The following is a 25047-nucleotide window of genomic DNA, read 5'->3' as shown; positions in this document are numbered from 1 at the left end:
ACCTATAGGGTTGCAGACCCCTTTAGCTCCTTGGGTACTTTCTCTAGCGCCTCCTTAGGGGCCCTGTGATCCATCCAATAGCTGACTGGGCTCTTTTTCTTATTTGGTTGTTTTGTCCTATTCTGATTTGTTTGTTTTTGTTTAATTGTATTGTGTTTAATTGTATTGTATTATATACCTCTTTGTTTTATAATGAGTGATAGAGGGCTTGAGTCTGGATGGGGGGAGGAAAGGTGGGAAGGAAAAGGGTAAGGAAAACCGCAATCAGAATACATTGTATAAAAAAAATCTATAAAAGATAAAAGAAAAAAAAACCATAGGAATGAAAGAAAAAAAAATAATAAAATGAAGCATTAACAATTGGGGGAATTTGAGACCACCCAGGGCAGTGTAGTGAGACCTCCTATTCAAAACCAAACCAAACCAACCAAACAAACAAAATAAAACCCAGCAACAAATGGCAGGCTTGTTAGGTTTAATAAACCTAAAATTTAGTTTTCACAGAAACACTAAAGAATCCTAGAATTGGAGTTTTGAGATTAGAATGGAGGTCAAGGCGATGGAAGTTTACCTCAACTTATAAGGTTCTCTGAGCTCGAGCCTGGCCTCCATCCTGCCTAGACACTTCCCTTTATCTCTCTATTGGGCAATAGAGTAAGACCAACTAGGACAATGTAGAGGCCAATGAAGTCAGGGATCTGGGCCAAAGGATGCTAACCCCAGCTCCCGCCCCACAACTGCTGGTTCCCTGTCGTCCTCCAGCGCCCCCTACTGGTATTCTGCGAGCCTCTGGCACAGGTGACAACCGTAGAGGTAAGCGGGTGGGTGGGACCCGTCCAGGTGCAGGGAGTCACTGTGTGCTCAGCGGCTCCACCCGCAGCCACAGCCCGCCCTCTGCGCGCAGGATCAACTCGGGCTTCCGGCGCGGCTCCTTGTCATCTGGCAGCACACGGAAGCGCAGCAGCGTCAGCGCCAGCGCCACCTTCATCTCGTTCATAGCAAACGTCTGTCCTATGCAGTTCCTGCGGGTTGACAGGGTGGTGACTCTGACTGTGATCTGAATCCCATTCAGAACCCACCTAACACTTCTGTGACTTCAGTCTGGCCTAGGTTCCTTCCCCATTGGCCCGCCAGCTGGAGGGCACCCAGGGGGAACTAACTTATTTGGGAACCCTCGCCTGCGTCACATTCTGGATCCAGTGAACCTCAGTCAGACCTCAGAGCTCAACTCACATGAGCATATGTGGTTCTTGGACTTCCCCAAGCCTTGCTCTGTACCTCTTTACTTAACATGTCAAGATGCAGGAACGAGATCTTGATCCGTATTGTCCCAAGTTTCCACCCTTTCCATCTTGCCTAAACGTTTGCCCCACCACCTCAAGCCTCCTGGCATTACCTGGGCCCAGCGGAGAAGGGAATAAAAGCCAGAGGTGACCTGTCCTTGATATTCTCTGGGTCAAAGCGGAAGGGGTCATAAACCTGAAAGAGAAAGTGGCATCAGCCAGAGACAAAATCCCGTTATGTGCGAAGGATAGTAAGTTCTGATTTCCCCAGCCCAAAACTGCTCCTTCCTCTAGGATCATTGTGATGAAAAAGGATGGGAGAAGGGAGCTAGAGTACCTCAGGGTCAGGCCACACAGTTGGGTTGTGATGGGTCGCGAAAATATTGATGATGCAGATAACACCTGTATGAAGTAGGGCCAGGAGGGTGAGCCTGCTGCTGAATAAACCTTGCTGTGTGCCCAGGACTTTCCTTCCCTGTCCCCTGGGCACCTTTAGGTATGACCCGGCCATCTGGGAGCACAATGTCTTGGGTACAACGACGGGAAATGACCGTGACTGGGGGATGCAGCCGCAGACTCTCCTTGATGCACATGGTCAGGAAGGGTAGCTGGGCCAAGTCGTCCCTAAGGAACACAGCACAGGAGCTGTTTGTCCAGGAGCAAAAACAGATCACCAGTCGCTGTGTTGGCCACATAACCTTTCTTCACAGTGCTAAAACATTCTCAAGGAAAGAAGTAGGAAAGTGCTGGAGAGAATTTAGCCAAGTATCTTTAGAAGCTTTTTCTGAAGCAAACACATCCAAATGTCCATCATAAAAAGCAACTCAAAAACTCCTTCCCTCCCTCCCATCCTTCTATATTCTGTCTCTTCCCTCCACACTGTCTTATTCTTCTCTTTTTCCCACTCTACTCCTTCACATACAAACTCTCTTTCCTCTCTCATGATCCTCCTCGTTCCCTTCATTCTCCTACTTCTTTTTCTCCCACTCTTCTTCCTCCTTATCATCTATCACTCCTCCTTCTTTCTCCTACATTCTCCTTTTCTCCAATGCCTTTTCTTCACTTTTTTCTCCTCTTTCTTATCCCCCTCTTCCTCTTAACATCCTTCTGCCTCACTATGTAACACATTTGTCCAAACTAAAACATTCCTTCCAGAGGGAGCTCCAAAAGACTCAGGGTGTGCATAAAACTTATAAGGATCAAGGTGTGAACAACTCACAAGTCTTAGGAAATTCCTGAAACCTATGAGATCCATAAGACCCATCCTCAAGGTTAAATAAAAGGTAATCTCTACTGGACAGAGAGAAATTCTGTAGGAGTTCTAAGAACATGGCTTTTTTCTTTTGAATCCTTATCAATATTAGGGTGAGATTTTCAGTGATATGGCTATAAATAGCCCCTCATCATTACTCCCTTATCTATATTAGGGTGAGATTTTCAGTGATACAGCTATAATCAGCTCTTTACCATTACTCATGTGAATAACCCTAATAAGCTCATTGTTTTGCCAATGAGTTTGATGGAATCATTCCTTCAGTCTGTAATCCATGAGGGCAAATAGGTATTGGCTCACATTTCTCCAAGAAAAGTCACAAAACACCTCTCTCCTTATCTCTATTATTTTCTGCCACCTCCTCTTCCCTGTACCTTAGTCCCAACCACATGTCTCCTGATACTCATTCAGGGTCCTAAATTGAAACATATCCTGTGCTCCAGCCTTGCTTTTCTTACTTTAAACCTCACACCTGCCAGTGTGTTCTGGTATGTGTTCTGATGCAGGACTGTTCTCCCATCAAGCTTGGAGCTCCTGACAACACTTCTTTCAGCTGCATCCTTAGCACAGGATAGACTGCTCATAAAATTGTTATGAGAATCCATTATGTTATGAGAATCCATCATATATATATATATATATATATATATATATATATATATGTATATATATATATATATATATATGTATATATATATATATATATATATATATATATAAAATCTGCAAAGTGACATCATTTGCCCTCCACATTATTTTATTTTCAGTCTGTCCCAATGCATAAAATTTCCTTTTGTTAATGAGGCAGATACTATTCCCATAAAGTAGTAATGGAAGAGTCATAAAAAAGAGACCCCCTTCTCTACCTGAGGAGCAGAGCCAAGAGAGGGTCCTGGTGAGACACCAAGACCTATGCTCACCACTCAATTTCTGTAGACTCTCGATCCCTCAGCAGCTCCTGCACCTCCTGCCGGCAGCGCTCCTGGTATTCTGGGTGCCTTGCCAGATTGTACAGGATCCAGGAGAGCCCGCTGGCTGTGGTGTCATGGCCTGTGGGGCAGATAGGTGGACTTAGGTCTCAAAGCTACTTCAGCACCACAAAGTGGGTAGCAGCCAGGCAGGGAGAAGCCCAGGAAAGATGGGGAAAGGGGACAATGGATGATAGGGGGATGATAGTTGAATGAATAGGGTCCATTCAATATGTGCCCAGAATGAAGGTTTTCTGTTCACTCTGTAGTCCCATACTGGGAGCCTCACCCTCAAACATGAAGGTGTCAGCCTCTGCTCTAATGTCCTCATCTGACAGCTCCTTTCCATCTTCATCCTGGAGACAAGACAAGACACTAGATCACACCAGTTCTGGGGCTATGTCTAACTTGAGGCAGCTCTTAGATCTCAAGTCCACTGCACCTCTGCATCTCTCTTGATCATCATTAGAGGTCTCTGCCTCCAGATATCGTTCTTGACTGTCCTGCCTCCTGTTTGTTTGCTCATTTGTTTTTACTTGTTGAAGGAATTAGTGACCTCTGAATATTTTCCAGTTTCTGTATGATGAGAGATTTCTAGGAAAAAAAGGAGCAAGTAACATTGCATATAGGATGATTTTATGGCCGTATTTCTTTGCAATTGGAGCTTAAACATTACTCATTAAAAGGATGTCCTCTTTAAGAAGGAGTGGGACACTTTCTGACAGTTGTTCCATAACTGTGTGGTGAGAATGGTGTTTACCTGCTCTCTTGTCAGCAAGGGAAATGTTGCTCACTTGGGGACAGAAAGGGTTAGACTGGCAGGAGAAATACTGACAATATGACAATGTGCGATGTCACCTTACACATGACCAGCAACTAAAGTTCTCCTTCTCTTTCTTTTTCACTTTTAACTATTTTCATTTATTTCCTCCCATGACTGTTTTATCCTGCACCCCAATTCCTATTGTGTTCTCTTGTTCGATTCATGGGTGCTACATTCAGAGAATATATCTTACGTCCTTTGGAGTCTATTAGGCTTTCATACCTGTGGAATTCACCTGTGATTGGAGAAAACTTGCTTACATTCCAGAATAAAGCTCTCTCAACACACAATGGTATATGTGCATGAATATGCCATAATGAAATGCATTAGTTCGCACACTCAAAAATTAATTTTAAAATTTCCTCTTCAGCTCTCTTGTCTCTTATTCTCTTCCTCTCCCAACATTACTTTCTCCCTACACTCCCATCTTGTCTCCTTATTTCCACATCCCTCTCTTCTGTCTCCTGCTTTCTAGCTCTTCCTCCTTTTTGATCTATCCGGACTCCCTGAAACAAAGAAGACTCAGATGTGTCAGCTCTGATGTGAAACCTGTGAAATTCACAATGTATTGATCTTTTTCCTGTGGTGTAAGACCTGCTGACACACAGATGAAGTTCTCACATCACCTGAGGAAGGAGGAGCTGGGAACGGGATGCCATCTTACAACCCTAGTCCGGCTGCTATTATTGTTGGGGATAATGGATGGGCTGCCCTCATTTGCAGCTACACAGTTCTAGGCACACATACAGATACAGATATGATTTCTCAACAGCACATTAAGTTAGAAATAGAGTAAAATCTGAGATCCTTCAGTTTCAGAACTAGCAGAGATGTGCTGAGTGGATTCTAGTGTTATCTCTATAATTTTTCTTTTTGGCCTGTCCTTCCTTTCCTCAAATGACTTCCATGGCCCTGAGGTATCCTTTACATCAAGTCATAAATCTGAACTATCTTTTGATCCTATATTTTTTGTTATTAAAGTTGAGCTTGTGGCACAACCATGTGGTCCTCAACTTGGGAAGTTGGGACAGCAGGATCCATTAACCGACAACACAGCGAGACTAGTCTCAAAATGCTAACTTTATCTGGCATACATCTGTAATTCCAGCGTGTTCAAGGTGAGAGCAGGAAGAGCATGAGATTGAAGTCAGCCAGGGTTCTTTAGTGAGATTCTATCTTTTTTAAAAAAATTCCCTTGCAAACACAAAAAGAGCTATTTAATGAATTGATTAAATTTTTTTGAGATGGAATTTCACTGTGTAGCCTTGACTAGCCTGGAGCTTAATATGTAGACCAGGCTGGCCTCAAACTCACAATGATCTTCCTACTGCTCCCTGTAGAATACTGGGGTTAAAGGTGTCCATTATCACACTCAACAAATTAAGTGTAAGCAGCACCATTTCACCTCCTGAGAACCCACCTTGCTCAGCAGCAGCACATCAATGAAATCCAGAGTTTTGGACTTAGCCTTGGCCTTGAGGACATCATCCTCATGCTTACTGGGGAGAGTACGTCGTCGATCCTGGATGACAGCATCTGTGAAGCTGTGCACCAGGTGGCAGGCCTTGTGGAAGCGCCGCCCACTACAGGTGAGCTGATAGAGTGAGTCTATGTGTAGAAGCAGCTGGTGGTACCGTTTGGTCACTAAGGCACTGAGCTCCAAGATGGCAGAAATATACTCACTGGGATTCCTGCATGAGTACAGCATGAAGGGAGGCAAGAATTCAACACAACTGAAGCTCAGTATTTCCCAACAGAATACTCAGTAGTCAGAAACAGATGGCCACACAAATATATAAGAGGCATTAGTGGTGACATTTGACCGTGAAGTCTCGCTCACCTCCCCATCCTCACGAACACCCATGAACAATACTACTGTCACTCCTTCCTTTCCTCCCTTTGTCCCCAGATCTAGCTCTCACCCGCCTGCTTTCCAGCACCCCGCTCAGCTAGGAACTCTTTTTCTTCCAGTAATTCAGTATTTCTATATGGTCCCTGCATTTAGTGACAGTCCCACCTTTTATCTACAAGACAATCAGTATCTACAGAGCTGATATGATCATGTCTGTTTCCTGTGGTTTGGAGCTGGCTCCCAAAGTCCATCTCTGGGGCTGTTAGAAAGTGTCAAAACCATTAATAGGTAGGGCTTAATTGAGGGTGGCTAGGCAACTATAAGTGTGACTTGGAGAGAATATTAGAACCCTGACCCTCTCCTGACTCTCTTTACTTCCTAACTGACATGAGGAAAACATTTTTCTTAACATGTATCCCCACCAAAATAATAGAGTCAAAGAACCATCAACAAAAGACTCCAAAACGGTGACAACCCCCCCCCTTTTTTAAAACTCAATACACTCAGAAACTTTGTGACAGCAACAGAATTGACTATAAACATAAACACCCTTGGTAGAAATTACAGCAGAACATTCCCACCTTTGGCTGGCTTTCAATGTCCTGATACTATGTGTCCTGACACTATGTTGCTGTATATTGATTGTCAACTGAACAAGATCTAGAATCATCTTGTAGACAAATTTCTGAGCACACCTGGATTCTCAAGACTGGGTTAATTAAGGTGAGAATACTCACCTTAATAAGAGCAACACTATTCCATGGCTGGGTGTTTCAGACACACAAAAAGGAGAAAGCTAGCTGAGCATAACCATTCATTGCTCTCTGCTTCCTTGTTTTGTATGCAATGTGACCAGCAGTCTCACATTCCTACCATAGTGACTCCCTTAACTCGATGGACTTCCCCTCAACTGTAACCCAAAGCAGATCCTTCCCTCTTTTAAGTTGATTCTCGTTGTATCAACAAGAAACACAGGTAGTACATGAAATTGGTACCAGAAGTGGGGTTGTTGCTGTAATAATTCTGACCATGTGGTTCTTAGTCCTTTGAAACCTGTTTGCAGTAGAAACATAGAATTTAAAATGCTAATCCAGCCAGGTGTGATGGCACACGCCTTTAATCCCAGAACTCAGGAGGCAGAGGCAGGCAGATTTCTGAGTTCAAGGCGAGCCTGGCCTACAGAGTGAGTTCCAGGACAGCCAGGGCTATACAGAGAAACCCTGTCTTGAAAAACCAAACAAACAACAAACAAAAAAACCAAATAAAATGCTAATCCAGAAACATCGTTAAATTTTGTAAGGGAAGCTTGAAAGGAAATTATGATTGGAAGTTGGGAGACCAGAATATCAAAGAGAAATGCAGACAGTGGAGAGCTGGATCATATGGATTTTGGTTTTGTTTTTTGGGGGAGGGCACCAATCAGGAGCTAGACTAGAATCCATTCTTGCTATTTTTATGCAAATTAATTTGACAGCATTCTACCTAGGTCCTGAGAACATGTGTGAAGCTGAATTAAAAGGTGATAGATCACCAAGTGATGGTGGTGCATGCCCTTAATATCAGCACTCAGGAGGCAGAGACAGGTGGATCTCTGAGTTCTAGGCCAGCCTGATCCACAGAGTAAGTTCCAGGATAACCAGCGCTATACAGAAAAATCTTGTTTCAAAACAAACCAACAAAAGAAAAAGCAAAAGGAAAGAAAAGGTGATAGACCTTTTGAGTGAAGGAAATTTCAAGATAGCATAAATATTCAGGCTGTGGGGTAATTCCTACTCTCTGCACACTTGTTTGTATTTAAAATGAGAAGTGCGTTTCAGAGTATGCAAAAAGGAGAAAGCTAGTTGAGCCTACGCACACTCATTACTCTTTGCTTCCTGACTGCAGACACAATGTAGCCACCTTGCTGCCTTTCCTTCCAGGCCATGATGGGGTTTTCTTCAAACTGTGAGTTAAAATAAACCCTCCCTTAAATTGCTTTTATCAAGTATTTTGTTGCAGCTGTGAGAAAAGTATCTAATTCAGTGTCAGCCTGCCAACCCCATTTCTAAAGTGTCTCCTCTATCCCAGATGAATATGATCTACTCACCTGCATCCCTGGTCCTTGTTCTAAATCACCTCCTCCGAGAGCTCCCCCTTTTTCCTACTAGCTACCCATCCCTACTATACTACCTCCCAAATCCATAATCCAGGTTCTCAGACCTAAGGGAGGGACTCACTCCTGGCAGTTGCTATCAAAACTGAAGACACATTTCTGCAGGCTGTCCAAGGTCATGAGGCTGATGTTCTCAAACACATCCAGACGGGCGCTGCCACCTGAGGCCAGGTGCTGCCACTTGGCCTTTGCAGAAAAAGAAGGGGTATCATAACTTCTTGAGATATTTCCCAGTCAACAGTCACAACTACAAGAACTGATACCCAACATCAGCCTCCCATATTTCCAGGGTTGACCAGGGTTGACACTTGACCCCAGAGTTTACCAGTCATGAGTGGGAGTGAAACTGTTATGTCGGACACAAGACCCAAAAATGGAGACCAGAAGCCCTGTGTGGTTAAGCCTCAGCTCTGACTGCCATGCTCTGTGCACCATCAGTCAGCTCATTTATTGTCCTCTGTCTCACTTGATATGTCTTCAGCAACAAGGTGATCTGACCGCATCGGATAAACCATGATGGAGCCCGTGTGCCACTATTTCTGGATCACTTACTCTCTGGCAAGTTCCTTTATGCCTCCAAACCTCAGGTTCATTCTTTTTTGGGGGGGGTGGGGGAGGGAGGTTTCGAGACAGGGTTTCTCTGTATAGCCCTGGCTGTCCTGGAACTCACTCTGTAGATCAGGCTGGCCTCTAACTCAGAAATCCTCCTGCCTCTGCCTCCCAAGTGCTGGGATTAAAGGCTTGCGCCACTACCGCCTGACTCCTCAGGTTCATTCTTTTTTTTTCCATGTTTTATTAGGTATTTAGCTCATTTACATTTCCAATGCTATACCAAAAGTCCCCCATACCCACCCACCCCCACTCCCCTACCCACCCACTCCCCCTTTTTGGCCCTGGCGTTCCCCTGTACTGGGGCATATAAAGTTTGCATGTCCAATGGGCCTCTCAGGTTCATTCTTAATGAGGAAAAAATAATTTGTATCTCACAGGTTGGTTAAAATTAAATTTGCAGCATAATTTATGGAATTGGGTCATGACCATCAGTTCCCCAACATGTTAAGAATTCAGTAAATGGCATTATTTCTTATCTTGGGTGTCATAAGTTGGACTTAAAGCTATCTCTATGACAGGTATGGCAGTTATCCATTGTTTTCTAAGCACCCTTTCTAAGTGTTTCAAGAAAAAAATCATCCCAGTGTTCTTCACCTGGACACAGATATTTCAGAAAGCCTTGAGAGGTGCAGTGATGGTCTTCTATGGTCAAATATCAGGCTTATTTCAGCTTGTTACAAAAGCAGAGTCCCTAAAACTAAGTTACATAATAGAGGGCATATGTTGCCATCCTCTGAAGGCCATTTTTAATACCCCATGAAATTTATATGCTTTCAAGAAAGGACGGAAGCCAAGAGTGCACCAGGAGTACCTGACTACCTTCCATATCTGAATAAGAAATCTTGTATGGTCTGGCAGAATCCACAAGCGTTGGGGTTGGTTTGGTGCTGCTATGGATTCAAATGTTAAATTCTGTATCCTAACATCTGGTTGCCCCAAGACAGTCAAATTCTCAGGTATGTCAGCTTTTGTTGTACAAACCTTGCTCCCTGAGTAAATTGATCAATAAAAGGCAGGACTTGAGAATGAGTGAGGGGTCTCGGGAGAGACCAGGGGAGGAAAAAGGAAGAGCCAAAGGGCAGAAGGAGCATCCATGATAGGAGAAGGACTGTGAGCATTTGGTCAGGAGAAATAGCAAATAACAAGGGACACGTGGCTGAGATGTAAGTTAAAATAGCTCAACACCTGCCCGGTCTAGCTTGCAATGCTGAGCCTACTCTACTGCCCTTTGCTTTCGTGTTAGATCGATGGCTTTGACTAATATACACTGGAAAAAGGAAGAGGGTATAACTTCAATGAAACCTAAGCTTCAGGTGACTTCCAGCTTCTTTCCTATGGAACTCTGTGCCATAGGAACAAGCCCAGGATGCTGAAACTATGATAAATTAGCTTGAAGTTGGTAAAATCCCAAGCATAAAGGAATTATGCTGATATCGAGAAAGCTGACTGACAGCTGATCATATGTTGCCCACGAGTGACCCAAACTCTGTCTAGAAGAGCCAACCCCCTGACCTATACCCCTGTTAGTAACATCAGACCTCATTGTTTCAAAATCAGTGTGTGTGGAAGTGCCTTGCGCATTATTGAAAGATTCTAAATAGTCATCAAGTTTGCATGTAGTTTTCAGGGCAACATCCTGAGAAATTAGAACCTAACTCTTTGTAAGCACTCACCGTGCGTGAGCACTCAATGGCTCTTTGCTATTATCTTGGATACAAAGTGGAGAGAAAAAAATGAAATAAAACAATCGCCCCAGTGGTGGTTTGAATATTCTTGGCCCATGGAGTGGCACTATTAGGAGGCGTGGCCTTGTTAGAGGAAGTGTGTCACTGTGGGGATGGGCTTTGAGATCCTCATCCTAGCTGCCTATAAGACAGTCGCTCCTAACTGCAGTCGGATCACAATGCATGCAGAATTTTCAGCTCCTTCTTCAGCACTTGCCTGCCTGGACAGTGACATGCTTGCTGCCATGATGTTAACAAACTGACCCTCTGAAACTGTAAGCCAGCCCCAATTAAATATTGTCCCTTATAAAAGTTGCCTTGGCCATGGTGTCTCTTCATAGCAATGGAACTAACACACTCATTTAGAGAACAGATCAGACCTATCTAAAGTTTCTTTGCCTCAGATGCCAGCTGAGAACCTGGGTTTCAGAGACTCACATGCATTATGTTGGTGCTGTCATTGAAAATCTTCACATAGGGTTTTAGGATGTTGAAATGGAAAGCAGGTGTCAACATGCGACGGTGGCTGCTCCACTTGTCACCATCACTCAGCAAGAGCCCATCCCCTGGTAGGGCATTATGACAGTGAGCATGGTATCATGTTCCCATCCACCCCTGGGGGATTTTCCTGAGCCCTTCGTTTGTAGTACTCACCCAGCCAAGGTTTCAGGAAACTGTAGAAGACTACTTCCTTTAGGGCTACCGAAGCTGACATGAACAAGGATGGTCAGGGGCCATGAAGAGGCTAGGAAATTAACTTACAGAGAGTGTGGGGGCAGGGCTCAGCGAGGTGCATGCATGTCTGCCCCAAATTCAGCATGACAGTGTTAGAGAAAGGAACATAGGATGCATAGGAAGAGGAGGAAGAGGAAACAGGATTCAGATCGAAGCAACTCACCTCACTACCCTTTCACTTGGCTACAACATAGTCTACCATGTCTGCCCTTCAAGTGTAGCGTGACATTCTACAGGATAGCATACCTGACCATCCCAGCATGCTCTGACATCTCCTGATATAGATATGTGTTATGGATATATAGGGGTAACATGGGCTAACATGGCTGAAACACATATAGCCTACACTAAATGACCCCATCTGCTTTAAAATGGAAATAGATGATCTGATCTATCTCAATGTGCCCCATAGGTAGGCCCCAGATACCATTTAAAAATAGTTACAATAAGCTCACAGATACAACATTGATGTGGTCCAATTAGATATCAGACCTCCCTCAAATAAGAAATCTCAGCCATGTTTCTATTTCAGTGGGACTCTAAGTGACAAATGTCAGAATACTCTCAAATGTCCAGTGTTTTCGTCAGGAGAAAAATATAATTTCAAACAACTGCTCAGGCAAGAAACAGATGTGCTCCTATCTGGGGCTCACACTTTATGTGAGCCCCAGATAGGGCCATATTCATTTGATTAAACTTGGTTCACACCTAGGACAACACGTACCAGCTGTTATATTGTGAATATAAAATGCTCTCAACCAACTTGTGTTTTGAAAGATTTAGTAGTCAGACGCTGCCATTATTTTGGAAGATTCTAGAAATCTTAGGAAGTGGAGCTTGGCTAGAGAAAAGTAGGACAGTAGAGTAATCCCTTTGAAATATCTTGAACTGAGTTTCCCTCCTCTTCCTTTCCTCCCCTCTTCTAGCCAGTTACCTGTCTGTCTCTCTTTTATCACTATGAATCCTGAATCACAAGTAAAAATCAATCTTTGCTCAATGAAGTTGTATTAGTAATAGCAACAAAAAGAGCTAATACAACAGGTGTGACTTGGAGATGGTCACATCAATCTAGTTGCATACTGAAGGTAAGGCAGAGGCCAGGGAATCACTACAACAGTCCCATCTGCCTGCACTCTGGTCACCTGCTGGAGACAGCACAGAGACCTTGGCAGTAGGCAAGTAGGCAAACAGGCTAGTCCAATGTCCACCTGGATCGGAAAACAGAAGCCTCTTTGATGTGGGTGGAAGGTGTAGATAACCACTTGCCAGGTCTCCATCTACTGGTAGCATACACCCCCAGTGGTGTACACCATACCATGAGTGCACAGGACATCTTCCTCTCAGCTCTGAATGGAGGTGAGTAGAAAGAAATCCCAGGATCCCTAGACTTTACAAGCAAAGGACTATTAAGGCAGGGGGCCAGAGTAAGCCCTGAAGATTCTACCATGCTCTGGGCTGAGCTCCACCTGGGCTTCCTTCTGACATCTTCAGCAAAAAGTAGAGAAAATCAAGAGAAAGAAGGACTGGGCTACTTCAGAAATCGCACAGAAGCATGAGCAGGAAACCCACAACCACACCACCAGCAGCTTCCCCTAAGTACCTGAGGCATTGAGAACAGATCGAATGATGTCAGGGTGGCACAGAGTGATGATAGGAATGATAGGACCCAGCCATGTCATGAAGCCCTGGGGGTAGGTGGCCACCAGGTTAGTCACCTCCTTCAGACCATGCTCAGTGGGTGTGATCTGCAAGCAAGAGAGGAACCTCCTGAGTTGGTTTGTCAGGAGTCAAGCACATGATGCTATGAGATGGTCAGAAAGTATCTGATACATCATGACTTCTGGGTTATCTCTAGGATGGTGTTTCCACAAGACATTAGTGTTTGCATCAGTAGTCTCGGTCAGAATGACCCACCCTATACACTGTGGAGCAGCACCATCCAACCCACTGAAGACGTCAATCTTCTTAATATTGCGACCCTTTCAGGGCAACAGCTGCCTTCCCCCAAGAGCTGCAGGGCTTCCAATGGTGCAGCTGGTCCAGCTCCCTGTCTGGGCCAGAATTTGGGGCCTGTCTGGGGCTGGTCTACAGTTCTGCATGAGAACATTCTCACCACTAAGATGCACCCCCTTTCCCCACCAGATACTTTCCCTGGGGCCCCACCACCTCTGGATGGCCTCAAATGTGGATAGCCATGAGGCTGAGCCAGTAGTGGAGTCACAACAGTAGAAAGGCGATGCTGCTCACCCAAGGGGGCTCCCATCCGGCTCCTCTTCTCTCAACCTAGACCCTGATCCTGGGGCCCCTCTGCCCACCCCACACCTACACAGTTTCTGGACCTTTTTTATAGCCACTCAGCAGGGCAGATAGCATGGCAGGCTCATGCACAGAGTATATACAACAAGGGTCCCTTCTGGCCTCTTGTATACACATCCTGACCCCAAGTACCAGGAAAGCCAGGCGGTCCTCACTTCTCCCATGATGGAAAGAGCAGGCTAGACCCATGGACCAAAAGCCTTTGTTCTCAGAAATGCCTTGTGGCACCCGTGCTCCCCAGTGTCCACTCGGCCAAGGCTTCCTAGGAAGTGGGGAGTACTGGAGGTCACCCAGCCCTAACTGGGAACCCCCAGCCTCTCTTCCTTTGCTCAGGCCCGCCAAGCATCTATCCTGATCCCAGGGACTCTGTTTTTCTTACTAGTTGCTCCAAGGGTCCCTCTTGGTGGTCCACGGGAACACCAAGAGTGCCCGTTCCTGGCTGTCCCACCACTCTGAGGGTTTCTGTTCTCCACATGAGTGCAATATTCCATCCTTGGTGGTCATCAGAAGAGATGACCACCAGGGTCCTGCTCACAGCCAGGGAATCAGGAAGATGGTGACTTAAGAATCAAGACCAGGGCTGTCACTAGAAAGGCTGCCCAGAACCCCAGTACCCAGGAGCCCCAGAGCAAGTAGAAAGGCTGTTGTCCTGTGTGCTACCTTCTCCGCGTTTCTTCTGCCCTCTGCTGAACTGTCCTCTTGCTCTGTCTTTATCTTTAGGTCCCCCCCATCCTTTTCCTTTCTTTCTGTGTGTACACACAAACGGTGTGACTCCTCCTCCCCAACTGTGGCTAACGTGGTAAAAAGCACGAATCTTGTAAATGTGTAAACTAAGAAGCTGGTTGGTTGGTTTGTTGTTTTTTTTTCAATGTAAACACTAAATACAAAAACAAAAAAACAAAGGTTTTATGAACAGCAGACTCTATGTAAAGGCATTTTACTATTAAATTTTTTATTGATAACTTGCTTAAGAATAAATATATGACTATTGTACAGGAAAAAAAATATTGCGACCCTTTAATACAGTCCCTCACGCTGTGGTGACCCCCCCACCATAAAATTATTTTGTTGCTACTTCATAACTGTAATTTTGCTACCATTATGAATCATAATATAAATATGTAATATTTAATATGCAACCCACATATCAACCTGTGTGTGGAGACCCCTATGTTGAGAACTGGTAATATAGAGCAATTAGATGAAGAAATCTCAATCTCGTTTTCTGACTGCAATAGCCATCTTCTGCCCACAGACATCACAATGCAGGTTGTTGACTTTTGGACTCTTGTTGCAGGCTATTCGATCACACTGTGAACCCCAAGTTAATGTCGTCTACTAGAAAAAAAATGTTTCTAGTTGTGTTGTGGCTCAGCCCTTCCCACTCACCTTTGATACCTCTGATTGGAATAGAGACGTACCCTTAGCACACACCTTTAATTCCAAACAATAAAGGTAAAGTTAGTTTGTAGAAAGAAGCACCCATGTTTGACTGGGTGCCATCATTAGACTGGTGTCTAATTGAGTGGCAGACAATGTGGTGAATCATAGAAAGAGGACAGGATATGCCCAACTCTCAGGAGAAGAAAGAGGAAGGGGAAGCTTCATAAGAGAACAGTGAAAAAGAAGAAAAGGGAGAGAGAGAGAGAGAGAGAGCGAGAGAGCGCAGATTAAATCAGTCAGAGGAGAGGAGTTTGAGACAGAAGAGCTGGGTTAAAGCAGCCAGTCAGAGTTCAGAGAAAACCAACAAGGGTGAGCTTATTCGGCAGGAAATCTCAGAGGCTGCAAACTTCTAGGCCTAGGTAAGATTGTACAGAGACCGGAAGTAGGCCTAGGTTAGCAGGTGGAGGCAGTAAGCATCAGAGACAACAATTCCTCATGTGAATAAAAGTTACATTTACAGATTCAACCCTATCCCACCGACTCCTCCCTCCCCTAAGGATCTCCCCATGCACAGGATGCCAACCCTTTGCCTCAGAATTATTTGCAGGCTGGCTTCCACTTTGCAGATGGCATGTTGTAGCATGCTTAGAACCCACAATATATAAGTCAATGACCATAACACAATGTACCCCCTCTCTCTGCCCTCACTCTTTTATATATATATGTGTGTGCAATGTATAGAATTTATAAATGTATCATGCATCTCTCTCTCTCTAAATATATATATATATATATATATATGTATATATGTGTGTATATATATGCACACACATGTGTATATATAATTATTTGAATATAATCATGTGTTGCATAATGATGTTCTTGTCACTGACACACTACATATGTGTGGTCCTGGCCCTATAAGCTCATAATGGACCCAAAGAATTCCTATGCACAATATCTTTATTATTGTTATCCTATATATAGATGTATTTAGATACATAAACACCATTGTCTTACAAATACCTACAATATTTAGGACAGCAACATGATGTGAAGATTTGCACAAGTAGCCTACACTATATGGGTTTGTGCTGAGTCCTGCTCCATCTTTCTCAGGGTTATGGCTGAGTCTCAAGGGTCTATCCCAGGGCCAATGGAGAAGGTATACAGCCTACGTCAGAGATAGCCACCTTGGCTTGCGAAGATGAATGTTCTCTGGTGGTATTAATTTCAGCCCCAGGGACCATCATCAGGGAAGGTCTCAACCGGGACTTAGGGGTGTCTAGGCAACATTGAAGCCTGTTAGTTGTAATTGACAACTTGACAGGGCCTCTACTCACCTGAGAAGGGAGTCTCAGTTGCATGGTACTGCCAGATCAGAGTGGTCTGTGGGCACATCTTTGGGGGACTGTCTTAATTGTTAGTTGATTTAGAAGCACCCAGCCATTCTACCTGTCACCATTTTCTGCACAGATAGTTCTGGACTGTATTTTTCAAAAGCTAGCTAAACATGTGCTTGAGAGTGAGCAAATGGGCAGTGTTTCTCCACGCTTTCTGTCTCAAGTTCCTGCTGGAGTTCCTACCTTGACTACCCTCAAACAAACTTTTTCCTCCTGAGGTCACTTTTGGTCAGTGTTTTATCACAGCAACAGAATGAAAACAAAACTTGGATAGGTCTGCAGTTCCAACTGTGCAAAAGGTCTGCAGAGCAGGGACTAGTCAACTCCAGGACAAGAGGGGACCACTAATTCTCTAGGAGGGCAGAAACTCCTACCTGTGAGGCCCCATGCTCTCACCAAACATCACCCTGCGTATGATGTCACTGATGTGTACAGATGTTGTGAGCTTCGGTGTTTGCAAGTGAAGCAACTGAGACCGAGTCACCCAAAGGCAAGAACAGACTTGGTCAAAATCTAAGGCACGGGGTCAAGGAATGCTTACGGGAGGGTGAAGAGACAACTCTTATCTCAGTTGGGCAACAGGACTCAATGGTCCATCTTAGGGAAGAACTGACAGCTTTTAAGTAAAAAGTGCTTCAGGAACAAGAGGCAGGAAGACAACCCATAACTCTCCTGCTTCATGGGTGGTAGGAGAGGAATACCAGAGATTACCCCCAGGCAAACATGGAAACCCTGATATGGATTGACAGAAAAATGGCATTGACGTTGGACAGAGCTTCCCAAGAGGCCTCAAGTCCAGCAGACAATGAGGGAACCCCAGGGGTCCTCACTCTGTATTGTCTACCTTGGAAGTGTCCACCAGTGTAAGAAAGATGGACTAGAAATTAATCCAGAGCAAAGTAGGGGTGGAGGCAGGGACATGAGAAAAGCTAGTGAAGGATGCTGGAGGACTTCAGACCCATCCCCTGAGGTCCATTCCTGGTCCATTCTCTCCAAAATACAAGACCCACAATATATTGCTGCACTCACCATGCCTAGGTGACCCAAGAACCAATTCCATTTGGGGGGTTGAGGGAAATCACAAAGATGATGATATGTTCTGTAGAAGATATAGGTCTGAGTCAGGACACGGGCCAAGAGCCAGGAAGCTCCGATCAGCAGCAAAAGCAGCCATGGTGAGGATGCCTCCAGCCTCAGTCCCAGCCAAGACAGGTCCAACTGTGGCATCCTGTGGGGCAAATGGACAGACAGTGAGACTGGGAGGTTGGAAGAAGGTTGGGGCCATCAGGCATAATGGACCAGGGATATGAATAATGAAGGCTGTTTGTAGGAGGAGAGATCCATGGGGTGGAAATAGGCAGTAATATGGAGGAAGAGGAGGTGGAGGTAGAGGAGGAGGAGGAGGAGGGAGAGAGGGAGAGAGGGAGAGAGGGAGAGACCCAAAATTCCTGAATGAAACTGCCAGGAGATGTTACCTGAAAAACCCCATGTCTGAAGCCAACAGGATCACTCTGACTTTTTGGCTTCAGATAGCTGGTTATCTAGAAATAAGCAGCCAGGTTCAGGCTTAGAGTTCTCTTTAACCTACTCTTAGCCAGGCACCTTCTCTCAGGAACAGTGAGTTTCCCACGGTTCTCCTTCCTTTAGAGTTTCTTTGTTCCTGGCTTCTGCTCTGAAGGAGGCTGAGCTCAGTTGTGTCAGCCAATCCTTCACAGGCCCAACTGCCTCCTCCCCTCTGGGGCAGAAGGCCAAAAGGAGGGGGTTGGGTCAGCAGGGTACAGAGTGAAATCAATTCAGGGTCACAGCATGAACACCAGAGCCTTAGAACTTGTTCCCTCTCACATCATGGGGGAGGGCGGGGGGTGGGGGGGTGGGATGGAGGATGGGCATGGGGATGGAGGTTGAGGGCAGGAGAGATTTGGGAGCAAAACTCTGAGGTTAGCAGAGGTAAGTCTGAGTCTAACATCCACAGCCAAGTAGGGGTATCCCTACGCGTCAGAGACTCGTCAGAGACGACAGTGTATCTAGCAAAATCATTAACAGGAATTCTCCTGCTAGGAGAATGCAACCAGGCCAGGCTTGGTCACAGACCATCTCCCAAAGTCCTCTGCACTGGACTGCACTCACAGCATGTACCTTTTTTTTTTTTTAAATACACAATATTTTATTAATTTGTTGTTGAGAATTTTATGCATAAAATGTGTTTTGATCAGACTTGCCTCCTACTCTCCCGCTTAATTCCTTCCAGATTGGCTCCTTACCCACACCCCTCCCTTTTTTTTTTTTTTAAATAACTTACTGATTCAAATAGGTGTAGTGCCTATCAGGGACAAAAGGCTTACCAGTGATCAGACCCTCAGAGAAAGCTGACTCTCCCACCACCATCAGCTGCCAATAACTCCTCAACTAGGGGCTAGGGCTCACCATCCCTTCCCCAGTGCTGGAATGTTGGTTATCTTGAGCTTGGTGTTATCTTGGGTTCACTGCAGCGTCTGTGAGCTCACTAGAGCAGAGGTCCTACCATACCCAGAAGGCATTGTTTGGTCCTATTCTTCTAGACTTCTGGCTCTTACAGTCATTTCGCTCCAACTTCCACAAAAATCCTTGAATCTTGTGGGGCCCATGTGGGCGTGGTATAGTTTCACTTAGAGACAAGTTCTGCTCACTGCACAAAGAAACTTCTCTCATGGGGTCTGAGACCTGCATGTAGCCTTTCATGGCACAAAACTGGGAGGTCCAGGATGCCTCTGCCTACCAGCTACACAGTCAGGCAAAATTCAAATGCTGCTCTGAAGCAGCTCAGGGTCTGGAGAGAGCCACTACTCTCTGGAGCAGCAAAAAGGAGTACAGCCCAATGACCAAGTCCCCAGGTCAGATGCCAGGAGTCAGCAGCTCAGCTGGGAGAACATAACTTAGGTTGACCTATATGTGAACTGAGACATGGTGAGAGGGAGGAGACATGTGATGTTGAGGTGGAGAGCAGCCCTGAGCAGACAGGTACAAGCAGAACACAGCACTGGTCACACAACAGCCTTGAGGGTCAGTCTGTACAGGCCACCTTTTTTGAGGGCCACTTATTGATTTTGCAGCTGCGTAATCCAAGCTCAATGAATCACTGGCTTTCAGGGGTTCCCCCACTTCCACCTCCTTTTCTACAAAAGTACTAAGATTATGCATGTGTGCAATTATGCCCGACTTTCTATGGGCTCTGGGGATTTGAACCTAGGCTGTTATGTTTGCACAAGTGTAATACCCTCTAGGGTTGCAGGAACAGTTTTTTGCATTTGTTTGTTTGTTTGTTTGTTTGTTTTAATTAAAGGTTTAAAACACAGGGAAGAAATGTTACTGGAGATCTTGGGGAGTTCCTGAAGACTAATCATATGTTAATAAAAGAATTGCTTCCCCATTTTTTTTTGTCTCAATAATTAAAGTGTCGTCGTTTGAGTGAGCTACATCTCCCATAGTCTAAGGCATCTGACGACTTTGTTGTTGCAGGATATTTGATAACACTGTGAACCTTGAGATAGTGTAATTTACTGGAAAAACCTGTTTATAGTTGTGACTTGGCTCCACCTTAGCACTCACCTTTAATCCAAGAGCTTTGTGCTTGAATACTGTAAACAGGATTAAATAAAGTCAATCTTAGGTCAAGAGGCAGAGCAAGCAACCAGTTGACCGGAAGTGAACATAGGATTATTAAGAAAAAGCCATAGAGAGTAACAGGAAGTCAGGAAGATGGATAGAAAGATGCATAGGAAGTAGAAGGGAGGGAGATTCAGTTTGGAGGAGGTTTTCGGAGATGGTGAGGGAGATTTGCTTCTGGGAGGCTGTCTGAGAAAGGTCATCTGGGTACTTTCTCTGCTTCTCTGAGCTAGCAGATGTTCACCCCAGCCTCTGGCTCCTGAGTGTTTGGTAGCAAAATCAAATAATTGAGATTCTGTTAACAATAATTTGTCCTCACTTGGTGGCTTTTTTGGGGAGGGTTAGGAGGTGTGGCCTGGCTGGAAGAAGAGCGTGAGCCCTGAGTTGAGGAAAAGTGTCCCATGGGGATGGGCTTTGAGAATTTAAGGCCTCACCCTACTTGCAGTTTGCTTTTTCTGGTGCTTGTGGTTCATGATGTGAGCTCTCAGTTTCCTGCTCCCGCACCCATGGCCACCTGCCATTATGGATTCTGTCCCTCTGGAGCCATAACCCAAAGTAAACTCTTTCATGAGTTGCCTTGGCCAAGCTGCTTTATCGCAGCAACAGAAAAGTGACTAATAAAAAGAAACTCAAGGACAATAACAGACTCAAGCAGATTAAGGATAATTTATTAGAGTTTCAAAGGAAATTCCCAGGGCCCACTAGCTGTCATTCTCAAAGCTGTGTTGAGGAGGAGATTGGAAAAGCCAAGCCAGCATGAAGGTCAACCACATGGTAACAGGTAGTCACTCGATGAAGAAAAGAACTTTAGAAAAGATGTAAGGAAGTTGAGAGTGTTAGGGAGTTTATAAGGCATAGTTAGACTCTTGCAGGTGTCCAAAAGAAAAAGAAAGAAAAAGGGAAAACTACTGACTCAGAAAGGTGAGCAGACCAGATCTACCCCATGTTGGCTCCTGGGCATTGCACCAGGGTCTGGGAAGAAAGAGTACATTATCTTCAGGTAAGCCTCCCTTCCTACAGCTGAGTGTCTAGCTAGAGCCCTGGTCCATCCTGTTGGATTAACAAGAAGACAAGGGCATGCCTCTGCCTACGACTAGATCACAGTCACCCACCTAGCTGTCTCCACAGCCCTCTTTTCTTATATGAAGTGGAGGTAGCAGTTTGCACAACATTTACTACTCTATGCGACTATCATTTATATTTTAAAATACCATTAATATTTAAAAAAGGAAACTTGTGACAATTTTGGAATTTTGTTTTTAAAAAAAAACACAGACATATAAGAATATGTTTTCATTTTAATCCCAGGTGTGGGATATAAGGCTGCTTTAGATTGTCCACAGTAGCTGACCATCTGCTCTTGCAGGGATGTGATTTTGCCAGCTGCATATCATTTCTGTGATGGTGTGATACTTGGAATTCTGGGGGCTTTTTAGAGGAATTATCAATGCTAGAACCCTGAGAGGTATGCTGGTTGGTGGGTTGTTGTTGGTCATTGTTAAGTATGCATGGGCAAAGAATAAACAACAAAAAGAAATTAGATATCCTGACTCAGAAGATCAAACTTGCCCCTAAGAACTCCACACCCCTATTCAGCAGGAAGTAGTCTAAGGATGGCACCATCTGTCTCCCAACCCCTGACCTATCCTTTCCTCTCTGTCCTCTCTTCTCCCTTATCTAGTGTTAGGGGCTTGATAGGGTGTGTGAAAGGGGGTGGAGAGTGGTGGAAGAAAGAAGAACTCACAAAGTAGCCAAAGAATAGCTACAGGGAACTGTTGCATGTCATGCTTAACACGCAGCAGAACTCCGTATGTGTGACTTTCAAGAATCAGTATCATGTGTGGGAACAGATGGCACCTGTCAGCTCCAGCTGTGTCATGGGACACTTTTCCTCAACTCAGGGCACTAAAGTTTTCTCATATTCTCCAGAGGAAGTAGTAGAGCTGATGTGGAGATTAGATACCTAATATTGATCAAGGAATTAAATCAATACTCCCTAGTGTGCAGCCAGCACCAAGCCTGGACTTTCCATTCTTACCTTTGGGATAGAACGAGGACATGGCTTCTAGCTAGGATTCTTGGGTCCCTTTCACACACCCATCAGGGAACTTGGTAGCTATAACCATTCATTGAGCATCCTCCAACCTTAGCAGGCTTTTGGAAAAAAAAAAAACTGTGAAGTTCTGGCTTGGGATCCAGTAACCTTGTTTTGTTTTTTTTGTTTTTTGTTTTTTGTTTTTTGTTTTTGTTTTTGTTTTTTTTTTTTTTTAAAGCTGGCTTCGATCTTTCACCAGCTGTGTGGCCTTGAGCAAGTAAGTTACTTTCTCTGAGCCTCAAATTGCTAAGGGCATGATATAATGTATGCCTGTGGGTATTCATGAGCCAGTCACCATGTTTGTCCTATTTTAGGTTCTTTAGAAGCAGGCTGTAAAAAAAAAGTGAAGCTCAAATTCTATTCCTTGGAGGTGACCCTTAGGCAATATTTTAACTACCAGGTGCTAAAAGAGGACCCCTGGGAACCAGCAACACAGTGGGAGTGATGGGAAGGGAACGTTAAAGGCATGTGTTGAAGTTTGTACAGTGTCCACCTGGGCTAAGACATGCTGTGGGTCTCTGGGAGACAAACAGTACGATGTACATGCCTAGAATTATCTCTGGAGATGGGATAGTTGCCCACCCGTGACCATCCTTCAGGACTGAAGATTGCTCCCAAGGGCTATGTTTGTCTGGGGTTTGTGGCCTGTACTGAAAAGGTTAGGTCTAAGAACAGGGCCAGGGAGCTAGCTGTAAGAGAAGCCCCAGTGATTGCAACACACACACACACACACACACACACACACACACTTAAAAACCAGCACAGTATGCAAGCACACATAAAAACCTCCTCCACACTCTACACATTTTCCTCCACATGTACATACACAGCACACATTATAAATACATTTGCACAAGTGCACACAGACTTAACCATCAAACATTCAGTTTCTCACACTTTGAATTAATGACCTAAGAGCCTGATGTTCTCAAACTGGCCAGCAGAGGGAGCTTCTTCCATTCTCAGACCCACAGGCTCGTTCATTTTACGTCCTTTTTGATCTTAAAGCTTGTTTGTCCTGAGCAAGAAGTAAGACATTCAGGATCCCAAATACCAATTATGGCATGAAGCAGGTTTGCAAAGAATAGATTAGCTGGTGAGAGAGAAAAAGGGAAGGTCTTTTCTTTTTTAATTGTGGTACTCTATTTGTTGCCCGAGGATGTGTAAACTTGAGCAATTATGAACTTACAAAGCAACAACAACACAAAATATAGTTCCGCTAAAGCTCACCCGAAGGAACAGTGAGTTTATTGGGTTTACTTACAGAGCATGAATGAGAGGCTGTGCACAAAAGTGTGGACGACTTCAAAGCAGTTTCTCCATATGTGATGGCTAAATGTTGGTTGCCAACTTGACTGTATATGGAATCAACTAAACCCAAGCAGCTGGGCAGTCTATGAGGGATTTCCTCGACTGAGTCACCTGAGGTCAGAACCCATCCTAAGTCTGAGCCCCATCTCCTGCTGTCATCCCACGTGAAAGGTCACGGAAGACGGAAGCTTTTGCGTTTTGCCTGCTTGCTCTCACTCGTGCTGGCAAGCTCATCTGTCTTGTGGCTAAGTACTCCTTCTTTGGTCTGAAAACCTTTTTCTCCAGGATTCCAGCGCAGACTGAAGAGAGCCTGAAGCAGTTCTCTAGGGACCAACCCTTCAGGACCTCTGACTAGAGTAACACAGCTGAGACGTGCAGCCTCGTGAACTGAGCAGCAACTATAGATGGCCATTGTTGGACTACCCAGACCACCATCAGACCACCTGAATAAACTCCCCTTTAAGTATACATACAAATATATATTAATATGTATTTTATCAGTTCTGTTCCTTTAGAAAACTCTGACCAACACACCATAGCTGAGTAGGCGAACTTCGGTTAACCTTCCTGAGTCTGTATACTCTAGCACTTTCTCTAATTAGAACAGAATAGTTGACAAATGCTAGGAGGAGTGGCTTGAATATCAGTGGATCAAATGTAAGCTCTCAGCTATTGCTCTGGTGCCATGCCTGCCTGCTTCCATGCTCCCCTCCAAGATGAACATGGACTAACTCTTTGAAACTATAAATCCCAATAAACTCTTCTATGTTGTCTTGGTAATGGTGTCCCTTCACAACTGATAAGTAGCTAAGACAGAAGTTGGTATCAGGAAATGGTGTATTTCTGTGATACGCCTGAACATGCTTGTTTTTTGAGAAATGTGGAAGCCTTTTGGACTTTGAATTAGAAAAGTGGTTGAATGCTTTTAACATAGCTTAAAGCTTAATGGGCCATCATAGAAGGAACAAAGAAGAAAGTAGCGGTGAGGGCAGTGTGGACTAAGAGGTTTCAGAGGGGAGCAGTATTAGGAACTGGCCTAAAGACCATTCTTAGGCTATTTGGGCAAAGAATGTGGCTGCCTCTGTCCTTGTCTAAGGATCTGACTGAAGCTAAATTAAAAAGGGTTGGGCTAATTTTATTGGCAGAGAAACATTCAAGATAGCCTAATATTGGCTAAGTCATTTTGTTATTAGTAATCACTCTTATATAGGTCTATAATGAAAAACACACAAGCTGGGCAAGAAAATTCGAATTTGAGGAGGAAAGGAGCTCCAGAAAATATACTGGAACCAAGTCTTGTGCTCAAAGAGATAGGACGTTTAAAGAAAGGTCTGATGCTAAAAGGAATAAAGGAAGTTACACCCTGGAGGCAAAACTCTACACAGCTAATCCTGCAACTTGTAGAAGAAAAAGACCCAAGGGTTCATCTCCACTAAAAAGTAACAAGAATTCAAAGGTTATACAAATGTGATTCA

The 25047-nt window shown here is 44.5% G+C and overlaps 1 protein-coding gene across 3 annotated transcripts; it reads right to left on the bottom strand.

Moving 5' to 3' along the window:
• Positions 1 to 458: 458 nt before the first annotated feature.
• Cyp4f15 (cytochrome P450, family 4, subfamily f, polypeptide 15) lies at positions 459 to 18180 on the bottom strand. Of its 3 annotated transcripts, none has more exons than NM_001346538.1 (13): positions 18000 to 18180; positions 17554 to 17752; positions 13023 to 13167; positions 11342 to 11395; positions 11126 to 11253; positions 8416 to 8537; positions 5768 to 6038; positions 3814 to 3880; positions 3477 to 3606; positions 1774 to 1907; positions 1621 to 1685; positions 1397 to 1479; positions 459 to 1022 (listed from the first exon to the last, which is right to left on the bottom strand). In NM_001346538.1, exons 1-13 carry the CDS (start codon positions 18011 to 18013, stop codon positions 851 to 853), a joined length of 1584 nt encoding a protein of 527 aa, NP_001333467.1. In that variant the 5' UTR covers positions 18014 to 18180; the 3' UTR covers positions 459 to 850. The 3 variants fall into 3 exon arrangements, with proteins under 3 accessions (NP_001333467.1, XP_006523475.1, NP_598888.1); NM_134127.1 differs by having other exon boundaries at positions 462 to 1022; positions 1774 to 1928; positions 18000 to 18152; XM_006523412.2 differs by lacking the exons at positions 8416 to 8537; positions 11342 to 11395; positions 13023 to 13167; positions 17554 to 17752; positions 18000 to 18180 and having other exon boundaries at positions 11126 to 11214.
• Between the last annotated feature and the right edge of the window lie 6867 nt (positions 18181 to 25047).

This window comes from Mus musculus, chromosome 17 (assembly GCF_000001635.26).
Source record: "Mus musculus strain C57BL/6J chromosome 17, GRCm38.p6 C57BL/6J".
Classification (NCBI taxonomy): Eukaryota; Metazoa; Chordata; class Mammalia; order Rodentia; family Muridae; genus Mus; species Mus musculus.
This window is presented reverse-complemented; position numbering and strand designations above follow the sequence as displayed.